At 40.2% G+C, this 13,554-nt stretch overlaps 1 protein-coding gene across 1 annotated transcript in view; it reads left to right on the top strand.

The window, feature by feature from the left end:
* Positions 1–6: 6 nt before the first annotated feature.
* The window catches only part of CLVS2 (clavesin 2), a 53,005-nt gene continuing 39,457 nt past the window's right edge, over positions 7–13,554 (top strand). Inside the window, exons 1-2 of the mRNA XM_003204242.3 lie at positions 7–520; positions 9,291–9,465. Of these exons, the coding sequence (XP_003204290.2) occupies positions 132–520; positions 9,291–9,465 (564 nt within the window). The 5' untranslated portion in view covers positions 7–131. The remainder of the gene's footprint in view (positions 521–9,290; positions 9,466–13,554) is intronic.

The raw sequence follows: 13,554 nt of genomic DNA, 5'->3' as shown, positions 1-13,554 counted from the left end.
CGGCGGGGCGAGGCCCGGCGGCGGGGAGCGGCGATTTGCCGTGCCCGGCTCCGCGCCTCGGGACCGGCGTGCGGGAGGCTGAGGAGCGCGGGCGGCAGCAGGAGGAGGAGGAGGAGGAGGAGGGCAGCGCCATGACTCACTTGCAGGCAGGGCTCTCCCCTGAGACTCTGGAGAAAGCCCGGCTGGAACTGAACGAGAACCCCGACACCTTGCACCAGGACATCCAGGAGGTGCGGGATATGGTCATCACCCGGCCGGACATCGGCTTCCTCCGCACCGATGATGCCTTCATCCTGCGGTTCCTGCGTGCCAGGAAGTTTCAGCACTTCGAAGCGTTTCGCCTCCTGGCCCAGTACTTTGAGTACCGCCAGCAGAACCTGGACATGTTCAAGAGCTTCAAGGCTACCGACCCGGGCATCAAACAGGCGCTGAAGGACGGCTTCCCTGGCGGGCTAGCCAACCTGGACCACTATGGCAGGAAGATCCTCGTCCTTTTTGCTGCCAACTGGGACCAGAGCAGGTAAATGCGTGGCCACCCGCCTGCCTTTCCCCCTTCTTCCTCAGGGAGATGTGTGGGAAAGGCTGTGCCAGAGCAGAGGGAGTGCGTGGGTGGGTAGTGGGACACACGTGCTGGGCAGCAGCCTGGAGGTAAGGGAAGAAAAGAAATGTATTTGATGACTAAGCACCTCTTCAGCCCTTTCATCCTTTAGGCTCTGAATTTTTGGGAGCTGCTCAGGTGCTCTTCTCAGTCAGGTGCTTTGGGGTTTATGCCCATCTGCTTCCCCTTCACCACAGTGGTTGATATGGCAGATGCTGTGCTCATCCCTGACAAAGGCTGGCTGCACTCTTTGTGCTGGTCTCTCTGCTTCAGCACACACAGAGCTGCTCAGGTACAATAGGACAAAGTGGGAGATGCTCTTTGAAAATCAAGGGTATCCATCATGGTTTTGGAGCTGAAAAGTTTGCTTGTGCAGGAAGCTGAGGCTCCAAATCCTTTCCCTCATCTAAAGAAAGCCCTTTTTGAGCCACCTGGAAATGCTAGGATGAAAGTTAGAGTAGCCACTTCTTTTCCCTACTCATGCTACTCTGAGCATGAATCCGCTTGCTCGTATGATCCAGGCACACAAAGCTCTGGTAGCAGGTTGAAGGAGGCTGATGCAGTCTCCAGAATAATCTCATCCTTCTGGGGACTGCTCTAGCCTGAAGATGACTTGGCCGGAAAGCTGCCTACCATTAGGTCCCTTTCTTTTAGCTTTTGGCTGGGTATTATAAGACTGTCAGATGCCATGCCTACGTAAATCACCAACACAGCTTGACTTCAGTACATGTAAGTGTGTGCATCCATAAAGAGAGCAGTCTAAAACCTGCAGCTTTGAGCACTGCATCGCTAAGCTTCTCCAGGATCTCCAGTGCATCCAGATTTAAGATCTGCAGCACTTAGTGAGAAAACCAAAACACCTGCGAGTTGCCTTCACCCACACTGTCCTATATGGACAACACAAGCTGGGCACTGGCAGTGCTGAGCACTGTTATCCCTCCCTCAGCTGCTTTGAAATGGGCAGGCAAACGTTGACCATGGTGGACAGAATGGGTGCAGAAGTATAATGTTTGTACAAGGCCCTCCCACAGGCTATCCATGGCCATTGTGGGAGGGGGCTCATTCTGCTCCCGTTACCAGTGGGTGCTTCAGCTGGAGTGGGTCTCTTCCTGCTTTGCCTTTCTTCCTCCAGACAGAGTGGCCACATCCATGCTGCCTGCCAGAGAAGCTTCCTTGCCCCTGCTAACCCTTGGGTTGCACTCAGAGATCAGGAAGCTGCTGTCTAGCACAAATTGAAACTGCACCCACCACTACACTGACCAGGAAATAAAGATGGAGGTGGGTAGAGCTGGGGCCAGATCCTCACTCTGCTGTGGTTTTCTGGCATATGGAGCCACAGATGATGAGTGATGAGCCAGAGTGATGTGGCTGGGGACCCTATGAGTGGCTTCATTGTCCCTCCTAAGGACCATGTCAAATTATTATTTTAAAAACAGCTCTACAAACTCTTAAAAAGGAAGAGTTAGCAGAGGAGTGGATGTTTGGGCCATATATTAAATCATGCATCTACCATGAAGAATTTTCCATGTTTAAGATAGCATGGACTGCTACATGCCATTATTTCTCAGCAATGAATAAAATTCCTGAAACTTTGTGACACTTTGTAGATCATCAGCACTTAATCAAATGAATGCTGAGAACTGGAAACCTACCATAAGGAACCTGCTTTAGCAGGGGAGATGGACTATATGATCCCCTGAGGTCCTTTTCAACCCCTACGATTCTGTGGTTTTGTGTAACTTGAGCTCAGACAGAGTAGCACTTCAAAAAATATATATAAAAAAAATTGCCATGTGAATAGAATAACTTTATTTTCTTCTTAATTTTGATTGTGCTGATATTTAATTGCAGGAGACCAGCTGACTCAACAGTACATTTATTGTGATTTTTTTCCGGAAGTGCTGTTGGTACAATTCTTTATCTTAAAACAGCAGAGTGACTGAGGTCCACCAGCATACCCAATGGCCATGTCTGCAGCAGAGTTCCTGCTCCTCAGCAGCACATGCTTCAGGCATGCTCTCCTCTGGCTGAGAGATTCATTTTGAGACCACAGCACAGACAAAGGGGAGAGCCCTGGAGCCTAGCTGTGGGGAGTGGCTTTCTCCAAGGCTCAGAACATATCAGCAACAGACCTGGGAACGGAGCTAGGCCACTCTTTTTCCTAATTATCCATTTCCATTATCTGTTGTTCAGCAGCTGAACCTGTGGGGTATTGTGTGGGGAGCGCAGAGGTTGCTGCACAGTATGTCTCGAGCTCATGCTCTGATTTGAAGTATTGCAGCAAATAAACAAGGCTCCTCTGACAGCAATGCTGGGTGGATTCCTTTTCAAGGTTTGTTTTGTTAGGACCTCATTACATGCTTCGTAAACTAAGTAAATAGAGCACAGTAAGCCTCCAAATTTATCACGTGTACAATTTATTATGGCCAGCATGCAACTATTAGCAATAAAAAGTTCTGACTTTTTTTTTAGATGAGTTTCAGACATGCTATAGGTGATTTATTTAGCATCAATAGTCTTCATTTACATTGTTCCAATTAGAATGAAAAGCATGGGAGGCAAGAATTCCTATGGTAAAATAAGCCCGTCTACTCAGTGTTAAATCATTAAATTAAAGCAGGGCCTGAAAACTGTACCAGCTGTCCTTCCTTCTGAACAACTAAATCAGACACAACTCTGAAACAAACAAACAAACAAATAAATAAATAAAAAAGAAGACGAAAAAGGTAAAGGATAAAGCATCAAGATCAAGTAGCCCAACAGCTTTCCAATGGGACCCTGTTCACTCTTCATCATCCCTGCCAAGATGACACTTGAGGTAGTGGGATCAGCCTTCCATATGAGCTTCCAGGCTGTGGATTCATATCTGTGTGTGGCTTGTAGGTGTGCATTTGCATTTGAAGATTCCACTTTTTCACTTTTTTTGTCCAGATGCTGAAGTTTTTTGGGGTTAATGGCATGAATAACTTCAGCTCTCACAGCGAAGTATCTTTTGCTGTTCATGTTCTTCAGTATCCTTTGTAGCATTTGTACACAAACTCCTCATAAAATTGGTCCATTTTCATGCTATTTTCTTGAGCTCTTTCCTTGTATTAGCTATCTCAGAGATTTCCTAGAAATGCAGGAGACAAGTGCACTAATCCATGGTCTTGTCTGTGGTGTAGTGCCGTGAAGCAAGGAAATCTGTGTGTATACCTTGTGTATATTTTGAGGGCTCTTCTTTCACTGAAATTCTGAAAATACTAGGCCAGAACAGTAGATTAGAAGTGAGATGATGGCTCAGACTCAGATAGCTTTCTCCTTTAAGCCACAGTGGCACAAGGGCTCATTTGAAAGAAATCTGTACTTGCCAAGACAATGATGATATTAAAATACAGGTTGTGGATTCTTTACATGTTTGGCACTTTCAGGAGACATGTGGTTTAAATTCAAGCAAAGGATTTGTCATTTATCTCTTCTAGTTAACAGTTTGCGCTTTGAGTGACATAATCATTCCACCCAGTTTTAATCCTCAAATTAACTTAAAACTTTTTGATACTGTGGGTAGGATGGCAATTAAGACAATAGGATAACTGCCAAATTAGATTATCTGTTGTTCAATTTGAATGTGAACTGGCTGGAATAAAAATGTGTCTAAACATAAGATACGGTGGTTGCCACCTATCACCAAGGATGTTTGGTATTCAAAACAGCTGTCAGCTAGATTTGACATAGGACTTCTGTCTCCTGTGTTCTCCCTGTCTTGTCCTTCTCTTGGCCATGTGGAAACCACAGTAGCTTCTGGTAGCAGAGTTAAAAGGCAAAAGATTGTAGTGAAGTACAACCAAGAATGTCTTCCAGACTGTTTTTCCTACAAACCATTTGAAAACTTTGATGCTGTTTGTGTCCCTTAAAAAATTCTCAAAGAACTTTTCTTTTTTGTAAATTGCTGCCACTGTTAAATAACGAGTGAGTGGGAATGTTCAGCAGCTTGAGTTGTTCTGTTCTTGACAAATCAAGGCCTCAGTGAGGCATTATTCTAGTAGGCCTCGTTGCTGTAGAAATGGTAGCCATCTTACATTTATAAGAATCACTGTCAGCATGGCTATTAACTTGTCAAGCCTTTGTAGCCTCATTGCCTCAAAGTCAACTGGAACAGAACATTTCAGGAGGCAGTAGAGCATATATACACGCTGGTCCCCACCTCATTTGAACTCATGCTGGGGTTGACATAGAAAAGGAACATTACGAGTGTATTATGTATGTGATGATGTATTTTCAGCTTGTGTTACTCACTTTAACAGCCAGGCTAAGAAAGTTGTCTGAGCTCTTCATTGAATTAAGCATGATTCTATAAATAGAGGACATTAAATACATATAAATTAGCCATGAGTTCTAGATTATCCTAGGAATTAGTGGTACCTTGCTAGCTACAGAGTGTGCTGGAAGAGTCTGCTGGAACAAGGGAATGTGACTGAAGTTGGGCATAAATAAAGCAGGACTTGTCTCTGCCTAGCTCAGCTCCAGGCTACCTCAAGACATGCACTGCAGTGGGGCTGCTAGTGCACCCTGCTTCCAATGGTTCTGCAGCCAATGCCTTGGAACTGGGACCAGAGTGAAATGAGGGTCTCCTAAATAAGCATGGCAACTTAACACACATCAGTAAGAATAAAATGATTGTGTCTTTTCTTCATATTTTGTTCTCTTTACATTAAAGGTTAATATGTTATATTTTTTCTTTTTTGCTTTAAAGTATAGAAAAGCAGTCAGAGCCACTTTGTACCAAATTTATTTCACAGTCACTAGTAGCTCTCATCCTGCTTTTCTCCCTTTTCACTGGTTGTATTTCTGTATCTATATAGAACGTAATTTCAGTGTGGAGTGAAAGCTTCAGCAGTGCAATCCCAAGGACTGAGTGTTAAGACTATTTTATCTAGAGAAAGGCTTTTTCTAAAAAAAATAAGCTACCTACTTGGAGTTCGTAGAAGTTGATGGTAATCTGCAAAATATTAAAATAAAAGCCTGCATTAAACCAGTAATTTGAATATCACCTTAAAGCTGCAATTTCTTTATCAGCTTTTACATAGTGCTCTCGGTGCTGTATTTCTGCAGAAATATAATTTATTAAATGTGGAGTAATGCATATTTCTCAAACCAGTATACTAGTTTTTCAGAGGCTCACAATTCATGAAGGATTGGGAGTTCAGCTTTTAGATGTAAAGGTGCAAAGTACATTTCATCACACATCTCTGAAAGCTGAAATGATAATTATTTTGGCAAATATTCCTATCAAGGCTTTGGCTGGAACAGAGCTAATTATGGGGAAGCAATTCCCTATGTGGAATAACTAATGCAGCAGTAAGATGACATGGCTGTTGTGAAAAACAGCTCCCAATTCTCAGAATGTTATTTATCCAGGGTAATACTGCAGTTGTCCTACCTACTGGTTAAATTTCCAGTGCTTGTCTGGAGATTGACTGTATCAGTTTGTGTGAGATTATGTAAAGAAGTTCAGTGCCATTTGGGTTAGCTTATGGTTGGCTGTAGGCAATGGTATAGCCATAGGTTTGCTTGATGTGTGTTTTTTTGTGTATCTGAATCAAGTAAATTTTTCCACCTTCTGTTCATGTGGGGTTTTCATGTCCCTAAAGCCCAGCTAAGATTGGGGCAGCTGTTGAGGTAAAGCTGTGCATCCTGGTGCTAATGTGAACAGTAGTAGCAATGAGGTGAAATGCTGGACAACATGTGGCTGGAGTGGATTTAAGATGAGTGTACACAAAGAACTCTACTGTGTGAAAGCTTTAATATAGTTTCTATAATCATATTTCATTTGCTTGGATTGTTCAGGTGATTCAGTACTCAGCTTGTCACTTACAGCTCCTGAGATTTCATCTATCACACCAAGCTCACATTTCTTGCTTACTTTAGCATGTGTCCAGAAGAAAAGCTGCTTTAAATATCCATTAATGGATTTGTGTTTCTTGTCTGGTTTTCTGTACTGTACTTAATTAATGTATCAGAAGCAGAAGAGGAGGTCCATTACAGAATGAAAGATCACTCTTATTTCCAGCTAATTGCCCTAAAGAGTATTAGAGGGGGGAAGCTTGGTTATCAGTGTCAAGTCTCTGTGTAAACCTAATGTGGATTTTCAGACTTAAATGAGTATCTCAGATACTTTCCTTTGACAGAGAGAGTTGTTGCTTGCTTCTAGCTAGATATTTGTTCTTCAGGATGTTGTTTTCAATGAGAAAACAACCTTTTGTCTTTTACATTGGGTAAACATACAATATTGTCATTGTCACTGTAGACAGTATTTCTCACACTAAGCAAACATGCAATAGGCGATGGTGAATATACTATAGATTTGTGGAGACCCAGCCCTGTGGCTATTGGTTACTCTCTGTGGTGGCTGAAGTCCTCATTGATATCTGACAGTTTTCCCACTGACTTGAACAATTTCAGGATATTATTAGGTACATATATATAGATATATAATTCAGGTATATATATATATAAAATAAATAAAGATGTACTGTTTACAGAACTGATCAAACAAAGCAAAGCCACCAGAGAGCCATTAATCTAAGGCATGCAATGTCTTCCTAAAGTCCCATAGGGAGAGTGTTTAGGGATCTATTGCAGGAAACTGGGAATCTTGGACTGGAGGTTGGGTGTTTCCAGTAGCCTCCCCCTTTGTGGAGCCCCTGTCATGGAGAATAAGGTCATCTAAACGAGATAGCACAAATGGCAAGTGGGATTGAGGCTAACTGTATAATTTGAGTAATTCCAATTTATTTTTCTTGTAAAAATGAGATCTGATAGAAGGTCTGCCTAAGGCTGAAATATTTGTAAATAGCTGCTGTCATACTGACTCACCTGAGGATGATTTCCTTCTCTGTGTCACCTTTCCCCTTGGAAGATCTCTTACAGGATGTATTTCTATCTGATTTTATATTAAAAAATACTAATTCTGAGATATGCTCACTGGTTTTGAAGGCAGCTGGCCACTCTCCAGCTCTGCCCCTGACCCTGAATACAATGCTGTGTACGTCAGCCCCTCAGACAAAGTGTGCTTTGATCCTAATGCTGGCAGTTAGACAAGACATTGACCATACAGGGGAACTTCAGTACTCTTCTTGATTAGGTATCCCCTAATGTCTTTGCATGCCTGTGCTGTAGCGGATAGGTTAACTGGTGACTCAAGGTGCATTAAGACCATTTTAGTGCCAGTGTAACCTTCTGTAGCCTTTCTGATGCAGAACACTCTCAACAAATCTCATTTCACTTGCACTTTGGTCAGGAAAGAGACGATGGATGATTTCATTTTTCCTCGTCACTTTTTACACTACAGAGTTGCGGATATTTGTTGGCTTGTTCAGAGACATCAACAGCAACTTTGGCATTTTCGCCTCCCAAATAGATGTTGCATGCAGCAATTGGGCTAGGGGAACTGCTTTGCCTGGAGAGAGGGAGAGAGCGTCAACTGGGCCAAGCCTGAGGCACTGTCTGTGCCCATGGGAAGCTTTACCCAGGCTTGCTTCACTGTACCTTCTGCAGAAATGGGGTTCTGGGATTACAGCTCTTTGATCTCCCTGTGGAAAATTTCCATTTTCAGTAATGGCATTTTTTTCTTTTTTCTTTTTTTCTTTTTTTCTTTTTTTCTTTTTTTCTTTTTTTTTTCTTTTTTCTTTTTACTTTTTTTCCTTTTTTCTTTTTTTTCTTGCCGAAAGGAAATAGAGAATTTCAGAATTTTGAAAACTTCCATAGGGAAATTACAGAGAAGAATTTTTCTTCTGCAGTTCTCTCTCCCTACTGGAAAAATCTGAACAATAAAAGGGAGCATACAAAACTACCTGCAAATGTGAGATCTTCGAACAGTAAAAAATTAGAAAAAAGTAACTTCTCATAAAAGTGGAAAATAGAGGAGAATATGAAAACTCTTATCCTAGTGAACCAAACCAAATACAAATCAAAGTAAGAATTTTTAAAATGAAGAGAAATATCATAGTAGACAATGTTTCCCCTATTCTTTTCAGAGCAAAACAAGCTTCTTCTTGTTGGCTTGAGTTAGGCTCAGGGCCTTACTGAAAGGACCAGAGACACCAGACAAAGGCTATTACTCTTAACCAGAGGCACTCCAACCTTATTGTATGTTACTTCCTACTTTTGAGATCCTTGAGGCTGATTGCAGATCAGCCTTCTTTGTAGATTTAAGAGAAAACATTATGGGTAAGAGGAGCATGTGGAAATTCCATTTTTAATAGAGTAATTTTGTGGAGGCTATTATTTCAATTATTTGGAAAAAAATATAGAAGAAAACTTCTGGTCTAGGCTTCTGGTATTAGACTCAGATTTGATATAATTATGATTTCAGGAAAATACCATTTGTTGATATACATTTGTACAGACATTTGAGATAATACACAGATTAATTAGGCAGTCTTTTAGAAAAAAAGTTCAAATTTGCTTTTGGTGTTTCATGTTCTTGTATTCTTCTTTTGGCTGGCTGATGGTCTAGATATATGTAATCATGCCTCAGAGGATGAAGTCAACTAACCAAGCTTTTGAGACCTTCCTAAGATTGCATATCCATGACTTCTGAAGTTATGTATGCTGTTGGACTCTGGATAAGCAATGCAAAGGAGGAATGATCAGAACTTCCACCATTCCTTGATGCACATGGCTTAACCAATTCTTGCTTTCACATTCACAGGTACACACTGGTGGATATTTTGCGCGCCATACTTCTTTCTTTAGAAGCCATGATAGAAGACCCCGAGCTTCAAGTGAATGGATTTGTTTTGATTATAGACTGGAGCAACTTCACCTTCAAGCAGGCCTCTAAGCTCACACCAAGTATGCTTAGGTTAGCCATAGAGGGCCTTCAGGTAATATTCTTCTTTCTTTCTTTCTTTTCCCAATTCTTTTTTTTTTTTTCTTTTCTTTTTTTTTTTTTGGCTAGTTTCATTGTAAATCTGGAAGGCTAAGAAAGCACCAAAACAAAAATCTAAGAATTATGCATTCTTCCAAATAGCAAGGCTCTTAGCACCTTAATGTATTGTCAGACAAATTACAGTGCAGGAAGCTAATGTGTGAGCTCAGTCTGCTAAATGCACTAAGTCCTGGTGTGTAGGCTCCTTCTTTGCCATAAATAAAAGGTAACATCTCTGTCTTTATTCCAAAGTGACTGTCTTCCTACAAATTCAGACCATAGCTTCTGCAGCTGCAACTTAGAAACAATCAATTGATTTGTCATTCTGAATGAGGCTAATGGGGTGCTGCTGCCTTGCTAGGCCATTTGTTTTGTTGGCTATACTGGAGACAAGCTCACACTATACCAGTTGGCCTGAAAAGTGTGGGACAGGTAGCTGGGACTATTTACTCATGGAAAGGTCAGCAGTTTGACTTTTTATTGGTTTAGGATTAATTTTAGTGGCATCTTTTAGGACTGAATATGCTGTGATTTAAATTTCTTTCTGCTCCTTCTACATGTACTTTATGTGGCACAGGCACAAACGTGGAGAAGATACTGTTGATTCCTGTGTTTTTTTAATGCTTATTAAAATTAAAAACTGGAATCCATGAAGTGGTTGTTTCCAGTAGAATCTTGAGATACTGTGTTAAAAATACCTGTAATTCATTGCTAAACAAGGTAGCGTACTTTGATTTTTCAAGGACATATTCTTATTTTCTGTGATATTTTCATCATTTATATGTTTTTATTACTTATAAAGCAGAATAGCAACCTTAACTTTGAACTTTCTTCTTTGATGTTGAACTTTGATATTGCTATTTCGAAGAAACATGTATAGCAGTAATTTGGAGTTTTGATTTAAATCTACAAATGACTGAAAGAGTACTCAGCCTGCTGTTGCACACAGAAAGGTAGTGACAGTCATTAATGATGATCTGAATTTTCATTTTGTTGTGCTTACTTATATAATGGTGTAATTCCATAGTCTTCAGATGTATATCACAAAGCAGCAGTGGGATCTGTGCTTTAAAAGTCCTGTTTTTCTTTTATTGTTTTCAACACTGTTTTCTTCTTTGTGTTGATTTTCAAAGTTAGCAGTTGTTTTCTCATTTAGATTATGAATAAATACTTCAGTACTCTTTGCTTTTAAATTATGGTGTCTCTTCTTGTACTTTAACCAGAGGTTATTTTGAGGATGTTAGTGGATAATTTAGTTGGACTCTTAAACTGTGTTCTCATGGCATTAGTTGCTTCATTGCTGAGTTGAAGTGAAGTCCATTGATTAGTTTACCCATGTCTCCAGTTTTTTATGTCTTAATATCCTCAATCTGACAGTGGTCAGCACCTAGGGCATCATTTTCTCACTGTCTCCAGTCTTGTTGACTTCAGGTAAGTAGGGATGCAACTCTATGTAGATTTATCTTAGAATCGATGAAAAGGGCTCAAGTCAATTGAATTGATCATCTTGGACAGCGAACCTCCCTTCAGAAATAATTATGACGAGGAAGAAAATAAGAGAATATCTGGGTAGAAAGATTATGCAGAAAAACCCTGGGCAAGGGATGCATTTATTTGCATCTTCCTGCAGCATTTAGTGCCTAAAATATTCCATTTCCTTACACTGTATAGTGATTGCCTTTTATTTTTAACAAAAATTTGTAGCAGCAATGTAATTCTGCACAATGTTAAAGTAAAAAGCACTGAGATGGTATGAAGAAGAATAAGAGCAGCTCAGGCACATGGTTTATTTGTGATCTTTGTAAATACTCTCTGTTTAATCACAGAAATAGAATTTACTTTGGCTTATAAGATTTAACAGGGCTCAAGATGCTTAAATTTACCACTTGGAGAATTTAAATATTTTTCTTACTTGGGTGGGAAGGGGAAATGGGATTAGTGACCACTATATTTGATGTTAACCAAGTCTCTTTGCCTCCTCAGTGAAATCTACTAAATTTGCATTTTATTTGGTTAGCTTTCATTGTGAGTAGAATATGGCATATTCCAAACTGAACTTATTACAAGCTATGGCATTTCTGGGCTCTTCATAACTGTTTATTTTTCAAGAAATGTCTTTTGAAAGTATGATAAATAAATACATACAGCTTTTCACTGTATACAAGTTCTGCTTTACACTTTGTCTACATGTATATGTTAAATGGGAGCATGAAAGGAATCATGCCCCTGAGTAACTTGAATAGATTAGAAAAATATCTTAAGCGCATGCAGTTGCTTTCAGGAAAATAACCTTTTGGCTATGGTATTTTTTAATCTTAAAATACAGTGATTATCTGTGATTCAGCAATTAACTAATATGAATTTCTAGCATATCCATTCTAACTGTGCCGTGCCATCCAGCTGGTGCAGTGTAGTCCGCTTTTGATTTTTAGATCAAAGGGGGGGTTACTAGCCCACAAACGGTTATTGTCTCCTGTGGAGGTTGAGGCAGTTGGCTGGGATTGTTGATACTGCAATCCTAGCTGATTCACCGGCCTTGTCAAAAAGAGCAGTACACTTCACTGTGGATGCAAGTGGGTGTGGGATTTATGTTGCTCTTAGTCAATGAGAAAGATAATTTAAACTTAGATTCCTTATCTTTCTGTAATGAAGGATAAGCTCATAAGCAAATGTAACATGGAGTATTCTATTTTCTGAGAATGGTTTGTCCAGGTTAGGTAAATATGAGTACCTAAAAGCTCAAGGCTGTGAAACCTGGGCAGAAGGAAGCATCAAATACACAAGAGTGAAACTTAAACTCATGTCCTGACTTAGCACCTTGTACTGGCTCTCACCATAGTATTCAGTGCCTAATCTTTATGTGCCCCAAACGGGAGTTGGCCTCGATGATTTCTTGAGGTCTCTTCCAATCTCTGCAGTTATGTGATTCTGTGCAATTCTGTGATTCTTTATCCCTTACTTTTTTCTGTTTTCATAGCTTGGAATACTTGGGCAGAAGGAAGAAGGAGGTTCTAGGTATGATGCTTTTATTTGTGATAGCTGCTTTATAGCTACTTGGGCTTTTATTATTCGTCAGGGCACCACTGTTTTCAGAAAGAAGTTAAAAAAGAGTGTCAAAGACTAAAAATTCAATTTCAAAATTATATTGAAAGTTGAGTTTTATTAGTAATCCTGATGCACAGCCTAGGTGATAACTATAAGTGGGCTTTGCAGACTGGAAAGTTGTGGGCATACACGAGACACTCTATGTGATGGCTGATTAACTGATAATTAGGATTTTAAAAACTTGGACTCTAAATCATTCTTAAATACTTTATTTCTATTTAGCTCATAACAGTAGTTGTATACTATATCCAGATTGACATTTTGTGTGTTCCCACACAGGTAGGCTTTGCAAAACTGCGTAAGTATTGGAGGCTGAATATTAATGCATTTTGCCTAAGTGAAAAACTGGGGAACAAGAGATAATACACATTTACACTGCAAACTGAACAGTCAGTACTGTCGCAGAAGACAGAAGACTCGCTTTCAAATTGAGGATTTTTACAGGGAGATAGAGAAAGCCTTGTGGGGACAAGGCAGGCTGTTCAACTGATCACGACTTCTTTTTGTAACAAAGGGAGGATTCACAAGCTAAAACAAACTGGTTACTGTGAACATGAAAGTAAAACAGAAAGATCGCAAAGACAGCATATTTGCAGCTACTATAGCTATCCAAAACATCTTTTAGTCAGCTGTTCTTGTGAATTGTGAGCATAATATCCCCAGCCAGATTTGCTGCAGCAGTGTAAAGTGGAAGTAAAAGAGACCAGAGCATGTAGAATCTGGTGATGAAAAGGACAGGGCTTTCTATGCCCATTTTCTCTGAGTATAAACTTCATTAGTATCTTACAGGGAGTCCTATCTGAACATTATGGTTGGTTCATCTTCCTATTAAATATCCATATACGGTGCTTAAATTTAGTCATCTATTTTTGTCCAACAAACAATTTGTTTGTCAGGAACTACTAGAACAAAGAGCCTCTGAAAATAGTACTTTTTTTTT

Source organism: Meleagris gallopavo, chromosome 2, assembly GCF_000146605.3.
Source record: "Meleagris gallopavo isolate NT-WF06-2002-E0010 breed Aviagen turkey brand Nicholas breeding stock chromosome 2, Turkey_5.1, whole genome shotgun sequence".
Classification (NCBI taxonomy): Eukaryota; Metazoa; Chordata; class Aves; order Galliformes; family Phasianidae; genus Meleagris; species Meleagris gallopavo.
Note: the sequence above shows the minus strand (reverse complement) of the source record. Positions and strands in the feature narration are given on the sequence as shown.